Source organism: Physella acuta, unplaced genomic scaffold (assembly GCF_028476545.2).
Source record: "Physella acuta isolate Inbredline_101_S28 unplaced genomic scaffold, ASM2847654v3 ptg000213l, whole genome shotgun sequence".
NCBI classification, from domain to species: Eukaryota; Metazoa; Mollusca; class Gastropoda; family Physidae; genus Physella; species Physella acuta.
Genome location: NW_026731732.1, coordinates 820,022 through 835,248, shown reverse-complemented (window position 1 = coordinate 835,248; position 15,227 = coordinate 820,022). Strand labels below are relative to the sequence as shown.

The window sequence follows — 15,227 nt, the reverse complement described above, 5'->3', positions numbered from 1 at the left end:
TTCATGTCACGTGACATTATTTTTGTTTTTCCGACTGTAATTTATTTCCTTAACTGAAGATTTTAGAATTCTAGATCTATTTATATTTTCAAGATACACACACTTGCGCTTGATACACTCAGCTAATGAATACAGTATACTAGATCTAGATCTATACAGATTCTCACGATTCTAGATTTAGTCTGGATCTAATATAGATCTAGAATCTAGATCTAGAATCTAGATCTAGTAGCTAGACCACCCTAAAGAACTACTAAAACTAGGACACCAAATCTTTATTTGTAGGCCTATTTAAAAAGTATTTTATTTATTAAAATTTATTAGGCCCTAATTTAAGTAATATACTATACGAGCCGGCCCGCGGCATAACATACGCCATTTAGTTGTTTCTAATTTTCAATAATTCATAATTTGTGAATTCGACAGTACCAACGCTGACACTGAAAATATTTCTTTAAAACACTATAAGTAGCTCGTTAAGGACCATAACCCCCCCCCTTCCTTCCCCCCCCCCCTCCCCCCCTCCCCCCCCTACGTTTAAAATCGTTGGCTCTGCTTGTAAACATTTAGAGTGAACACAGCTCACTAAAACCATGTAGGGGTGGGGAGGTAGGGAGAGCGTTTGCAGCTTGTTTTCTAACGGCTCAAAGAAGAGAATTATATATATAGATATTCTACTATATTTTGTGATATGTTTGTGTCAAATATTATAGATAAATGAATAATAAACCTAAATCAATGGCTAAATATATCAATGTAGGCCAGAAATTAACTTTAAACAGCAGTGTCTGCAAGCAAGATTTGCTATATAAACAGCAGCCATTTGTAAAATAGAGTGACTTCCCCCTGAATCTCGCGCTATAAGTCTATAAAAATAAAACTTTAACAAGATGGCTGCTATAGTAAATGAGCATGGTTGCATCTGTTGGAAACATCGCTAGTGCTCATTTATTACTGAAAAGTTTTATTTCAATTGTTTAAAAACAGGTACATAAATGAAACAAGGAAACATTTTTGTAATTTTCAAAACATAAATCCTCCTCAAAATGTGAAATAATTATTAAAATGTAACGAGTCACCTGTTTTTCACATTACTAGTCGCAGGCGATTTTACGTACCCAAAACGATAGATTACCCTATTTACTAATTAATACTATTTATTTTAGGTTAGTATTTTTAAATTTAATTTGAATCTAGAGCTAGATCTAGATAAAGTAGATATAGTAAATTTAAAATTCGCATAGAACAAATATCAGGTGAAATAAGATGTCCTTATTAATCAACTATAATTCACATTCCATCACACTTTTCCCAAGTTGTTTTTTCAATTTTTTTCTCTTAGCAAAAATCTAAGGGACAGGCAGGTCTTTTTTTTTTTCTTGCAGCTATGCCATTAATGATGTCACAAACAATTAAAAAATTAACAAACGTAACCCTTTCATGAACAACTGCAAAAAATAAAATTTTGATAATAGGGGCATAAATTAAGTGTCAAACGACAAGGCATCTGATGGGTTCGAACCCTCACCTTCCAGCACAGCAGCCACCCACATTTCCACTGGATCACTCAAAAATAGCAAAACCAATTTTTATACATTATTAGTCAACACAACACCATATTTAATGAACACACTGATTAAGAGACTTAAATGATTTCATTAAAAACCCAGCTGTTCAATGGTATTCATGTTGTTTTTTTAAAGTGATGTGTACTACTTTTGGCAACAAAAATTGTATACATTTCATAGCGTACATCTTGATAACTAGATCTATAGATTTAATTCAAATTTGAATGAAACAGTTAATTTATTTAAGATGACACCATTAGTTTTGTGTTCTTTCCAAAGTTTAAACCTTTGGCATGTGACGTCAATGTTTATTGCGTTCTTTTCGCAACAAATAAACGCTTTTCCGGTTGCATAGTTAAAATTGTGTTTTTACATTCGAATATTCCTTTATTTTCATTTTCCTTCTTTATTTAAATAAAATTTAGTTTATACATTTATAACATCCAGCATATTATTTTCAACAGAAGTCCGTATCTTTAAGTTCTCCATATATCGCTGAACATACAGATCACATCACCCCAACAAAACTTGCGGACAGATCGAGAGAGAGAAGTGCGCACATGGGCTTTTATATATTAGGATAATTTACTAGTCATCAAATGTTAGCTCTATTCTAATCCTAGGTCATGGTGTAATTTATATTTTGTTCAGTCTCCTTGGTATTTCCACTATTTATTATTCAAACATTATTTAAACATTCCATTACAATTTTAAAGAATAATTTCAATTTTAATTAAACATCACTCAGAACTAAATAATTGATGTACCAACTTCAATTTATTTTGAAATTTTTAGAGTGTTTGCAAATTTGTAACAATCACCTAAAGATTATGAATCCACTTCAAGAAGGCAGCTCAGCCTTGCTAGACACAATGACATCATTAGGATTAATGTCTGAGTCTTCAGTCTACTCACAATCAAACACACGGTAAAACAACTGGTCTTTTATTTTTGTGTATCTTTTTATACAATTTGTAGGCCATTGTTTTACACACTATATATATATATATATATATATATATATATATATATATATATATATATATATATATATATATATATATATATATATATATATATATTGATAAATAGCTCTGGTAAATCTACTTTTTTTTTTAAAAGTCTATCAAAACCAACATTCTGCTATTGGTTTCCTGCAACCACTCTCTTTATTTGTGTCATTCTGCTATGTCATTCTTGCTCTACACATAATCTATAATGACAAACAAATCACATAGCATATTCTCAAACTTGCCATCCTCCATAAATACATGCTAACCCTAAAACAGTGTTCATCAAAGGTCACTATCCTAACCTACCATTAGTTGATAATGTGTTTTGTCAATCCTAACATAAACATATCTACACCATCACACTTGGTTATTACTTATTTCTCTTAATTTTATTTTTTGTCATTGTTCTGTCCATCAAAGTGGAATCATGTTTTAATTTTCAGAGAATTGAAAATAGAAACTGATATCTCTGTGACAAGCACACCTAGTGCAAGTCCATCTCCAAGTCCATTTCCCAGTCCCACTATAAATGGCAGTCACAGAGAAATATTCCACTCTGCATCAGCTGAAAAACAAGGTATGAGTTAATAATTATTACTTGTATGGAAAATGTAACATAATGCTTCTAGTGTTACATGTAATCTAGTTAGCCACTAGATTGTGGAGAGTGTATGTGAGCAGGACATTACACCCCACCCCCACCACCATTCCCTGTCAATGCCCCTTTAACATTCCTAGGTCTATTACGCCTACCCTAACGAAAAACTACAGTAGAACATTCATTGCCCTTTCACTTACTAATTGATCCTAATTTAAATTTAACCACTTGATTTAGGGCTGGGTTCAACTTAGCTGTTTCCCTCTTAGAATACTCTAGAATTCAGATAAAGTATGACATCTAATTTTTTTCTTACTTTGTCAACCCATTTTGGGCAACAGTAATCAACTTAATGAGGGTTTATGAAGGCACCTTCTTAAAGTTAGTTGTTTCAACTCCATTTTTGACATTATTTTTATATTCAGATAAAATCTATCTTTTTAAATGTGATAATTACTACAACTAACAAAACAGTGAAATTGAATTTTTCTTTCAAGTGCTCAAATAGCTTATTTTTATTAAAAGTAAGTTCGGTATCAGGAGTGGTGACAGAAAATGAATGAATCAGGCAGTTAAAAACTTGATAAGTAAAGTGTAAAGATAAAGGTGGATTGACCTTATAGGAAAAGTGTTGCCATGCAGAAGGGGTGCTTGAGGGTAGGATGGTGATTTGTAGATTGAGTGGCAGGATGTGGTGCTGGCTTTTATTATAAAAAGGGTCAGCTAGTGTGTGTGTTGTGTGTAGAGAAAGATAGTGAACAAAGAGTCTTAATTATTTATTTTATCACTTTGATTTCTTCTTTAGCATCATCACCAAAGTCTAGTAGAGGCAGTACACCAGAAAAACGATCATCATCTGAAAGAGAAAAGTCTTCAGACAGAGAGAAGACACCAGAAAATATGGGGAGTAAGAAAGATAGTCCTGCTATGGAAAAACCTACTACATCAAATTTAGCAGGAACATCTCAGGATAAAAAGCGCAAGTTAGAAATGACTGAAGATGAGATGAAACAGGTTGTAAAAAAACATCAAAAGCAAGAAGAAGAAAGAATGAAAATGCAGTAAGTTTTATTTTCAGCATTACTTTATTAATTATATTTTTTAGTGGAATTTCAAAAATATATTTTCTTGTATTGTCTTATTTAGATTGCTTTATTTAAAACTAGATTCAGCAATAATTTTAGTGCAAACTCGCTGAACCTTTTCTTCTTTTGTTTACTGTAATTTCTCTCTATTTTTATTTACGTTTTTAATTTGTTTGATATTTTTTCCTTTTTGTTCTAAGTAAAGCATCCATGAAAGAAAGGTATAAATGAACTTAAAACAGCCTAAGTTTTATATCTTAAAATTTTATTATTAATGTTGAAACTATTTTCAGTCTCAACTTTTAAAATTCACACTTTATTTGTTAGCAGTTCTAATATATAACATTGTTTCCTTGTTTGTTGTTTTGTTTATAATCAAGCAGTTTAACAATAGTTTATGACATGATTCAGCAGAGAGTGTTACGCAGTTAAGTTGATTTTGTGTCTGCTTAAAGCATCTGGTTAAACCAACATCCGTTCTTCTCCATTAAGGGAACCTGAGCTAATATTTAACCTCACGCCTGTTCATTCTGTTACATTTCCATTCTGTTATGTCCAGTGGCACTTTTCTTTTTTTTTGACTACTCTACATATTCCATCAATATACCAGCCCTTTAATGTTTGGCCAATCCATCTAAAAAATGTTTCATGTTCCACTGAATCAATACAACCAGGGTATTGGGTGGTTATGTGCATGGCTGCTAACCTGAAAATCCTGAGTTCAAACCAGCTGGCAAATGAGGCTCGTTAGCTGGGGTCAGCGAGCCATCTAGTAGAGAAAACTCCAAACTTAAACAGGAGTGGAGCCCCTTAGGCAATATGATTACCAGCTGATGGCAAGTTGTATAGCTAATGCTTCTCCATTGGGAACATAGCTGTGTGGGGAGAGGGCAAAATACAATCCTTCTCATATTGCTGCCCAGGCTTTGTGATTGGATTTCCAAGGCACAATCATCCAGTGGTCATGGGGTTGGCGTGGTTCAGTCGGTAAAGCTGGGGACAGCCACTCTTCTAGGAGAGAAAACTCCAAAATCAAACAACTGCTGCCTTGTAGTTTGTTCTTGGTTGGGGATCCCTTCCAACACTAAAATTAAGAACGAAGAAGAAGACTATGGAGATGTGTTATTTGTTTGAGCTATCCAGCTGTGAGAGGTTAGACTTACTGTGCTACTAATATTCAGATGTTAGCTTATGGACTAGATCTAGAAACATTTATAACACCACAGTTACAGAACAAACAAAACTTTTAACAGATGACACATGATAAAACTTCCACAACCAGGCAAAACTAATTTTCCACTTCACTCAATACAGGCCCTACACAAAAACATTATACTGCTTTTCATACACTTTATCTTTACACAAAATACTCTTGCAGCACAACTACTCACTCTCCCAAACAAATATACTACTTTCATCCTATATGAATCTTGCTCATCTGTTTGAAAATCTTTTAAAATCTGTATTCAGACAGACATAAAAACCTGCATTTTGTCCTTTCTTTTCTCTCTCTTCCCCCCCCCCCCCCCCCCCCCCAACTCTTTATAAAAAAAAAAATAATAGCTTTAGTAAGCTGGTTAATTTTAACATTTATCTTAAAGTTCCAATGAAGGCTTATAAATGTTTGCTGCTTCATCTGTGGAAACTAAATGCTAAGCTGAATTTACTTTCATTATTAAATGTGTCCTTTTCACTTATAACCTATTTGGTACATTATTAAATGTTCAATGAATAATTAAAGTAACTAGATTTTTGGAAATCAATTGTTGTCATCACTTTGTTGTTTTTAACAGCTGCTTCATTGGCTTCAGCTTTCATCTTATGTGCTCCAAATAAAATGGTGAAGCTCTTCTAAAAGTCTATAAAAGGAGTGGTTAATGATTGTATATATTCATTTGTAATTAAATGTTTACTTACATCCTTTTACTTTCTATCAATTTTTTACATTGCAAATTAATGTAATGTATTTTTATACTGAATAAACAATAAAATTATAGAACGTGTTTATTTCAATAAAAAACATGTTCACATAGACTACAAATTCAGTATATCATTATCAATGAATGAAAATATTAAATAAGGCTATTTTTGTTAATTATGTAATTATTTTCACAAAATAAATTTGTTTAGACCTCAAGAAAGTAATTTAATTTTGGAAATTATTTTTAATTTCCTAAAGATATTATTGAATCCTTCAGACAAAGATAAAATGTTCTAATGGAAATTCATAGTTCAAAAATTTAGGATTAGCAGGCATTTCAAGCACTGATTTTCTTTTTTTTTTTAAAAACAAATCTAGGGTTCTGGTATCCAACTTCTCTGAAGAGCAATTAAATAGGTATGAAATGTATAGAAGAGCAACTTTTCCAAAAGCTGCAATAAAAAGAGTAAGTATCAATTGAACTGAAGCATTTCTAGCTTGCAAATGATTTCTACATATTAAATAATTGGTGTTGAAAAAAATTTCAGTGATTTACCAGCTGCTTCCTACACCTTTGTTTAAATTAATTAAATTATTGTAAGAGATTTTCTGTTTATTTCTTTTATTAAGAAGTAATTAAAGTTTTTTTTAAATTTTAAATATAGATCTATAACTAAAAAAAAAAAATAGCAAACTTAAATTAAAATAAAGTTTTAAAAAAACTAATACAAATGGAGTTAAGGTTTCTTTTCATCGGAATTTATATTTTTCTTTTTCAGTTAATGCAAAACATAACAGGGACCAGTGTATCACAGAATGTTGTTATTGCCATGTCTGGAATTTCAAAAGTTTTTGTTGGAGAAGTTATTGAAACTGGTAAAGTTTTGTCACTTTTTATTTTCTATAACATTATTATTTAAATTATATGTAATTAAAAAATTATCTTGGAGCAACTTTGAATGAGTTTTGCATCTAACATTTTTAACAATAAGTATTCAAATGCCATCTGCCGACAATTATTTTCTTTAGATTGACTCATAGATGCAGGACTATTATGATGTATGTTATATATGAGGTTTTTGTCATAGACCAAAAAATTACTCGTAACATTGAGCAATTTTGGCTACTTGTGAAGAATGTGACAATTTAATTATATTTTACTTTCAAAAATGTTTATTTTTATGCCTGTGATTAATTTTTTTTTTTTTTAATAATAATAAATACCTTAAGGCTGGGGGTATTATCATTGGTCCATAATATACCTGTTTCAAAACTAAAAAATAACATTTAGTTAACCTAGATAAGGCTACCCAGAAACAGAATTATTTCAGAGGTGTTTTTAGCTTTTTGAGTTAAATTTATTGTTTCTCTCATTTCTAAGCTACGACCAGTACTTTGGATTATGTCCTTGACTTTATGTGAAGTAGTTATGGTTGATGAAATCAGGTTTCCTATATACTTGTATAGATCCAGTGATGTGTGGGAAAACATGCCATGCTGCCACCTGTATTTTTAAAGGGCCAGTGACTAGTTTGCATTCGTTTTTTTAATGAGTTATTTATTTTGAAGTATAGAACAGATTTGATAAAAACAACAATTAATTTGTTTTTCAGCTCTTGATGTGTTGGAAAAGTGGGGAGAATCTGGTCCATTACAGCCTAGACATTTAAGAGAAGCAGTTCGAATACTTAAATCCAAAAATATGATGCCTTCAACAAAGACAAAAAAAATATTATTGTAATTTTTGCATAAGTATAAATTTGCATTGTTAATACATTTGTAGATTTTTATTCTTTACATGATGTGTTTTATATGTTGATTTAGTAAGTCTTTTTTAAAGAAGGGATTTCACTTTTCTCCCTTGATTGCTACAGAAAAACTATTTAACATGTACAAATATTATGAAAATCAAGCTTCAAATAGATTAACATTACTCAGTGTTTTCCTTTTTAAAAGAAATTTTAATATTTTGTTTTTAGAATTTGATACTCCACATAGATCTAAAAAAAAATACACATCAAGTAAATTTTAGTTAGTCAGATTTGAAATTTACGCAATTAAGTCACCAGACCAGAAGAATTGGGGGGTTTATCATTTGGAATATTTGATAAAATAACCTTAAAAATATTTTTAAAAAGAATTTTTGATGTTGTTTTTGTGCACATAATTCCTAATATTAACAGCATTAAATATGACAGATGAGCAACCAATATAATTCAGCCCAGAAAACAAAATTATAATTTACATAAGATCTACTTGTAAGTAATAATAAAGAAAGAAAACAAGGAAAATGTTTTTAAAACTAAACAAAAACATTTTATTACTGAAAGATCACACACTGTGGTTTTACACAATCTTCAAGTCCACTACAATCTAATCACAGCCAGACACTAGAAACTCATCTAGCTAATTTACCAATTTTCAATAATTAAACACTGTCCGATCACGTTGATGGTGGCAAAAGCATTTAAATTATTTCTTACTTAAATAAAAAAGTTGTTGATAGTTGAAAATAAAAGATGTTTGAAAAATAATAATATCCAGGCTATTACATACTTCAAACTTTTCAGCTATCTACAAAATGACAATTTTTAAAATAAGAAACATCAATCCAGGAGACATTTTAATACAACCTCAATAGTTAATTCTGTATTTATCATTCAGCTAATTAATTCTGTATTAATCATTCAACTAAGTTTGAATGAAAGTGCCTAATTCTTTAATTTTGACATTCAAGTATTGAGACTGAAATAAATAAAGCACTATTTTACACCGGGCTTCAAACATTCCATTTTTTGTTCTTTTCTGAAGAATTACTAAGCAAGACTTATTGTAGTCATTTATCAAAACATGTATCAGAACACAAAATGGCTTTTTATTCCTGAACATCTGTATGTATTTTATAATAAGCCGTTGTTTGAATCTAACATAGGTATTCTATTTACGAATAATTGAGTTTTTCAAATATAAAATTAGATGGTTTTGAATCTTTTTATTACAATTTTTACAAGATGCTCATAATATTCAAATTACTTATTGATTTGCCTAGAATGCTGACTAAGCAAAATACGAACACATCCATAAGAATACATGCGAACTGGCATTGTTCCTGCTTGTTCCCAAACATTACTTTCTGGATTATAGACCTCTATAGCATCAGAGTAGAGATTATCTTTAGCACCTCTCCGGCGCCCACCAAAGGCAAATAATTTCTGGTCTAAAATAGCCAAACTAACAAAGTCTCGAGGAAGATTCATGTCTTGTAAAAGTTCCCACTCATCCTGGGCAGGTATGAAGCGAAAAAAGCCTTCCAAACCAACCACATAAATGGCACCGTCTAAGACACAAGCACTTAAACACATGTCATGGGCAGGGAGTGACTTCTGCAGGACAGTGCATGTTGATGTACTCGTGTCAAAACATTGCACTGTATTGGTTACAAATTCTTCAATATTCTTGCCCCCAAATAGATAAATGTGTTTTCCATAAGCAGCAAAACCCATATTTTCTACAGCTTGGGAAAGTCTACCAGCATCCTCCCATTTATTGAGTTTCTTCTCCCATTTCTCAATGGAATCTAAAACCATTTCTTCATCAAAGCCACCTAGCACATAGATTGTGTGATCTACAGCTGCCATAGCATGACGGCGACGTGCTACAAGCATATTGGCCCCACGAAGCCACGTATCAAAAGTTGGATCATATTTCCAAAACTCAGAGCTTCTTAGGCCTCCTGAGACATAGATTTCATCACCAACAGCGCAGGCAGCAAATTCATTTCTCTTTTTGAAGGGCAGTGTTCGTAACTGTGAGAACTCCTGAAGATCTGATCTGTAGCATTCTACATCATTGCTCAGTCCATCAAGAAGACGGCCACCAAGAAGAATGGCACATTCATAGTATGGAAATGTAAATCTAGGAGTGAACTGAAAAAAGTTTTTATGTTAAAGTAAAATAACAGTATTCTAAAAATATTTTTTTTGAAAAAAAAAAATTAAAGGTGTTCAAATGAAATATTTTACTACTCCTAATAAATGTAAGAACTGAACTTGCAAAAATTAATATCACATAACAAAAATAGCTGTAAAGAAAGTAATAACTGATTGTACCTGATAAGAAGGCAACATGTGTCTGCGAGAAGGCACTGTGTGATATAGGACAGCTTCGTCCAACAATTCTCTGCCACGCTGGTCATCAGCTAAGTGTCCTGCCTTTATTACAACGTCTATTAGATAGCTTTGGCTTATATGGGGAAACTTGATACAAGACAGAACTTTATAACGATATGGTTTTCTATGGTCTACATCGCTGTCAAGCCATTTTATAGCAGCTTCATACACCTGGCAAAAAAATTTTTTATTCATTATCAGTAGAAAAATAAGCAGCCTTTAATGTTGCTAATTAAATATAACAATCTATTCCTCTTCAATTACTACCACCTGCACTATACATACTGTAAACCTTTATTTGAAAATTTGTTATTACCTCTTCTTCAGATGAGCATTTTAATCTTCTGTCTTTCAACAAATCAATGATGCATTTGGTTGAAAGCTTTACAAAATCTTCATCATTTTTTACTATATCAAAGTGCAGACATGCATAGCGCAAGGCAAAATCATACATAGGCTTGTGAACATGCGCTTCTGCCAGAGTCATAGCAGCAAGACAGTTGAGCTCACTCATTGATTTTTCTAAATATTTGACACAAAGCTCAACTAGAGTATTGATCTGGGAAAGAAGAAAAATTGACACTAACATTTTATTTTTGTTAATAACATTAACATTTTATAAGTAACATTGTGTTTGTATAAAAAATAAAAGACAAATGCAGTTTGTCCACTTGTATCTGTGAAATAAATGTTCAATTATATTCATATTGGCAATAAAGAAAGCTTTTATAGCTGTAAAATGTCTGAAAACTAGAATGCTAAAACATTTTAAGGTCTAACATAATAATTTACATTATTATAATATGGTTGAAAATTTTATTAGTGATTTTGTTTTTTTTGGACAAACAATGTTGGTCTTCCATATAGTGGATCATATGTATAATGGTACAAGTGAAATAAAACAGTTATAATCTTTCGGAACATACAAAATATTGAAATAAGTTAGTGGCCCAGAGACATTGACACAATAATTCTTAATTGTGTAATTTTCATCAACACATTTTTTTTTCATTTCAGTTAGCAGAACAGTTTTTTTCTGTATAGAGAACTTGTCAACTTTTTATAGCCTGGCACTTTTAAACCATCTTAATAACAGTTGAATTGTTCTTATAGCTGGTACCGAGGGAAAATACCAAAACATTTGTCCATGTAAACAGGTTCTCAACTAATAATGAGTCAGAGCTCACAGAATCAAAATAAACAACCCCAGATCTCAGAAGATAATTGTTTAATTACTTTCTTAAGTCAATGGTGTTATATCACATACCTGAAAAAGCTGAGCTTGAATAAACAATTCCTGTACAGTGGATGATGAGATTTCAACATTCCCAGTGTAAATGAACAGTATGACAAGCCCAAACACGCTTGGGTCTATCTGCTTTATTTCAATTTCTTTCTTGCGACTCTCTTCCATCCCAGAAGCAAACATGGATTTGAAGTAAGGAGATCCAGCAGCCAGTATGACCTAGAAAACAATTTTTGTATGAATTATAGACTGCTATTTGAACCATTATATTTCCATTACTCTATATAGGAATGTCAAGTTTTAAGTTTCAACATTGAAACAAATCTAAGAAGTAAATTATTTGCATCATTGCAGACTTTGTGGATGTGCATTCAACACTTCTGTCTTTGACCATAGATCTCTTGATGGGTTGCTTACACTACTTACAGTAGAAAGTATTGTTTAAGGTATCTAATTGCTCTGTGAGATGGATAGAGATAATTTTAATTTTCTGTGAAAAATTGATTATTACGGTAAAGTACTAGATATAATGTCATCTACAGAATTTCTTTCAGGTATTTTTTCTCCTGGGGCTGGCAGATGCTGGTTGAAGTATATATTTTGGGGAGGGGGGCACACAACTTATACAAGCAAATATTCTATTGTTACCTAGTGCCCCCCCCCCCCCCCCATAAACCCACACACTTGCATTCTGAGGTTGACAAGGAAGTTAGCATTGATCAGCCACTAAACAATCACAGACTAACATTGAATTATATGTCATTATTTGAAAAAAAAATTATGTGTTGTCACCCTTATCCCATACTATGAGTGGGGTGGTTAACTATGGTCAGTTGGAGCAAACATTGTTCTATCTGTACAACTTGCAGCCTTTTCTGTCTTCAAATGATGAATTCTTTTTGTCTTAATTTTTGTGCAGGTTCACACTTAAGCTTGCATGACCAGTAGAAAGGGATTAAAACAATAGAACTACTTTGTTCAAAGAAAATAAAATTAACATTCAAAACAGATTTTATATGATCCTAGCTAGCATAAAAAAAAATAAGTATTTTAAACAACTAACTTTATGGCAAGGAAATCTGTAGTCTTCAATAATTATAACTATATCTGAATAGCTGGAATCTGTCCTCATTTGATCAATGTTCACAATGAGCTGTTTGGTATGGTCCTGGCTTGTAAGCTGACAATTAGATTCTTTACCATCGCCAGAGCCTGTACTACTCTCTAGGCTTATGTTATCCATCCTGCAAGGAAATAATATGAAAGCAGGTAACTTCTGTAAATTATTTACTTCTCTACTTATGTAAATTATTTACTTCTCTGCTTTATATACTATGAGCAGAACATTTATGGAAGACATGTTTAGAATACAAGTATTTTGTATATCCCTACTAATTTTACAAGAAGTTTAAGTCCTATGAAATAAAGAAAAACATCAGTTTTTATCATGAGTTTTGAATAATAAGGCTCCTGTTTCTTACTGTTTCTGCTGTTAAAAGCTAATCCCAAATGTAACAGTATAACAAGCCTTACCTATTTATTTTAGGCGGCAACAGAAAGCTTGCATAAATTGTTAATTAAAAGTTTCAGCATCTGTCTGCAATAAAAAACATTTTTAGGGGTCATATTTTGCCCATTTTGAACAAACATAAAAAAAATCCAAACTACATATAGTAAAACTGAGGAAAAATTTGCCTTTTCTGCCCCTTTTAGCTCCAAAAACGTTGTGTTTACACGTTAACTAAAGAACAGGGAACGCGTGTTTCATTGGTTGGCGACTGAAGGTGGAAATAACAAAAAAAAAAGGGTAATCTATCATTGTAGTTAGGACCATACAATAATCCAAACCTAGTAATGTGAGAGAATTGATTAATTTATAGTTTATAGTTATACAAATATACAGCTATAGTACAAGCAGGACTCTATATATAACACATAAATGAATAATAAACCAAATGCAATTAGGCCTATTTAAATTAACTTTTTATTTAAACAGCAGTGTAGAATCCAATAGTTTAGCAGCCTATTATACTCATATTTTTAATAGGTCTACAAAATAAATAACTTTAAACTTTAAAAAGATGATCCTCGTAAAATTGGGAAATAATTACTAAAATATAGATTCTAGATCTAGATTCTGATTTATCTAGGTTATTCTACGGATGCATCTATTTGGACCCGGATCCCAATAGCAATGGCCACTATTCGGACCAGCCAATAAAATTGTTACGATTTAGTTAAACAATAATTTTTTTAAGATGCAGAATATATATTTTCTGTTGTGTTTTTTTCTTGTAATTCTAAATGATATATTGAGATCTTGCTTTAAATACCCGATATCATTCCTGACAAATGTTATGGCGAACGCGAGTCGTTCGGTCTATATTTATATAGCCTATGGTATAAACTCTGATCGAGCGAATGTTGAGCGTGCATGTAAATATTGTAAAAATGTGCTTTATTTTTATTTATTTTCTGTTAAACTTAATTGGAATTTAGAGGACTACAAAAAACAAAAATTGTATAAAATAGCTCATTTCATAAGGCTACAGTCTACAACTCCCTGGCCAGTTTTCTTGAAGACTAATAATTAATATCTTGCATGCGTTGTAGTACGCTTGAATAGATCTAGATCTAGTAACAGATTAGTCAATGGTCTTGCTATGACGTCCAAAGTGAACTCACAGTGAGTTCACAGTGACCCTAGCTACTTACTTACTACTTAGCTAGCTAGACTCAGTAGACTGTCTGAGTGTCTATCATCACCATTCTTTCACATTAACATTTCTAGATCTAGATTTCTAGATCTAGATTCTACAATCTAGATCTACAGAGAAATAAAATAATCTTAATTTCAGATTAAATTTCTTATTCTTAATCACCCACAAAGTCAAAGACGAAGTCTGAGGGAAGTCAGCACTATCCCTATCACTATCCAGAAACTCAAAACTTTGCTGACAATTGATCATTACACGTAGATTTAAGCCATAGATCTACATACATATAGATCTACATCTAGATCCAGGATTCATTATTATGATTAATTATTAGATCTAGATCTAGTAATATTAGATCTAGCTAGCCTAGATCTATTGAGATCTAGATCTAGAATCTAGCTAGAGTTACACATAAAAGTCAGCCCAGCATCCGCCATAGTAAAGTACTCGTATAGTTCTAATTTATTTACCAAGATCTAGATTCTGTATTTTTAACCGCTAGAATTGGGTTTCGGTTTACTGAGCGCTCGAGTAAAAAATAATAATCTAAATTAGGATTTGCTAGTTTTATTATAATTATACTTTTTATCAATGTGTTGAACAGTTGATCTACTCAACAGCTTAAGATCTAGATCTAGATTCTAGATCTCTCCATCATTTGGGAGTCATCTGTAAACTTCACACATTTAAAATGACTTCAAAATGCAACTTAACACTACCTTAAAATAGCAATTTTTTAAAAAAGCGTTATTTTCCAAAAGTATTTATTGAGCTCGGTCAACATTAAGTAAGTCATGAAGTACACTAGACTAGTACACTGATCAGTTTCTAAAAACAAGGAATGATCAAAACGGCCAGCGATAAAAGGGCCCCGACATTACAACCCCATCAAATCTATCTAATCAAAAGG

General features: G+C 31.7%; 2 protein-coding genes across 8 annotated transcripts; one reads left to right on the top strand and one right to left on the bottom strand.

The window, feature by feature from the left end:
- The first annotated feature begins 159 nt into the window (after nucleotides 1-159).
- On the top strand, nucleotides 160-8,707 carry LOC131937548 (transcription initiation factor TFIID subunit 11). Of its 4 annotated transcripts, none has more exons than XM_059295075.1 (9): nucleotides 160-281; nucleotides 2,033-2,120; nucleotides 2,364-2,496; nucleotides 3,025-3,158; nucleotides 3,985-4,240; nucleotides 4,465-4,485; nucleotides 6,564-6,651; nucleotides 6,965-7,061; nucleotides 7,799-8,707. In XM_059295075.1, the coding sequence occupies exons 3-9, from the start codon at nucleotides 2,399-2,401 to the stop codon at nucleotides 7,924-7,926; spliced, it is 822 nt and encodes a 273-aa protein (XP_059151058.1). In that variant the 5' UTR covers nucleotides 160-281; nucleotides 2,033-2,120; nucleotides 2,364-2,398; the 3' UTR covers nucleotides 7,927-8,707. The 4 variants fall into 4 exon arrangements, with proteins under 4 accessions (XP_059151058.1, XP_059151060.1, XP_059151059.1 ...); XM_059295077.1 differs by having other exon boundaries at nucleotides 2,033-2,169; XM_059295076.1 differs by lacking the exon at nucleotides 2,033-2,120.
- A 136-nt stretch (nucleotides 8,708-8,843) lies between these two features.
- LOC131937546 (kelch-like protein 24) lies at nucleotides 8,844-14,762 on the bottom strand. 4 transcript variants are annotated; one of them, XM_059295072.1, is made up of 7 exons: nucleotides 14,727-14,762; nucleotides 13,134-13,197; nucleotides 12,664-12,844; nucleotides 11,622-11,819; nucleotides 10,671-10,913; nucleotides 10,295-10,525; nucleotides 8,844-10,111 (listed from the first exon to the last, which is right to left on the bottom strand). In XM_059295072.1, exons 3-7 carry the CDS (start codon nucleotides 12,841-12,843, stop codon nucleotides 9,215-9,217), a joined length of 1,749 nt encoding a protein of 582 aa, XP_059151055.1. In that variant the 5' UTR covers nucleotide 12,844; nucleotides 13,134-13,197; nucleotides 14,727-14,762; the 3' UTR covers nucleotides 8,844-9,214. The 4 variants fall into 4 exon arrangements, with proteins under 4 accessions (XP_059151055.1, XP_059151051.1, XP_059151052.1 ...); XM_059295068.1 differs by having other exon boundaries at nucleotides 14,487-14,758; XM_059295069.1 differs by lacking the exon at nucleotides 14,727-14,762 and adding an exon at nucleotides 14,483-14,507.
- Nucleotides 14,763-15,227: the final 465 nt, after the last annotated feature.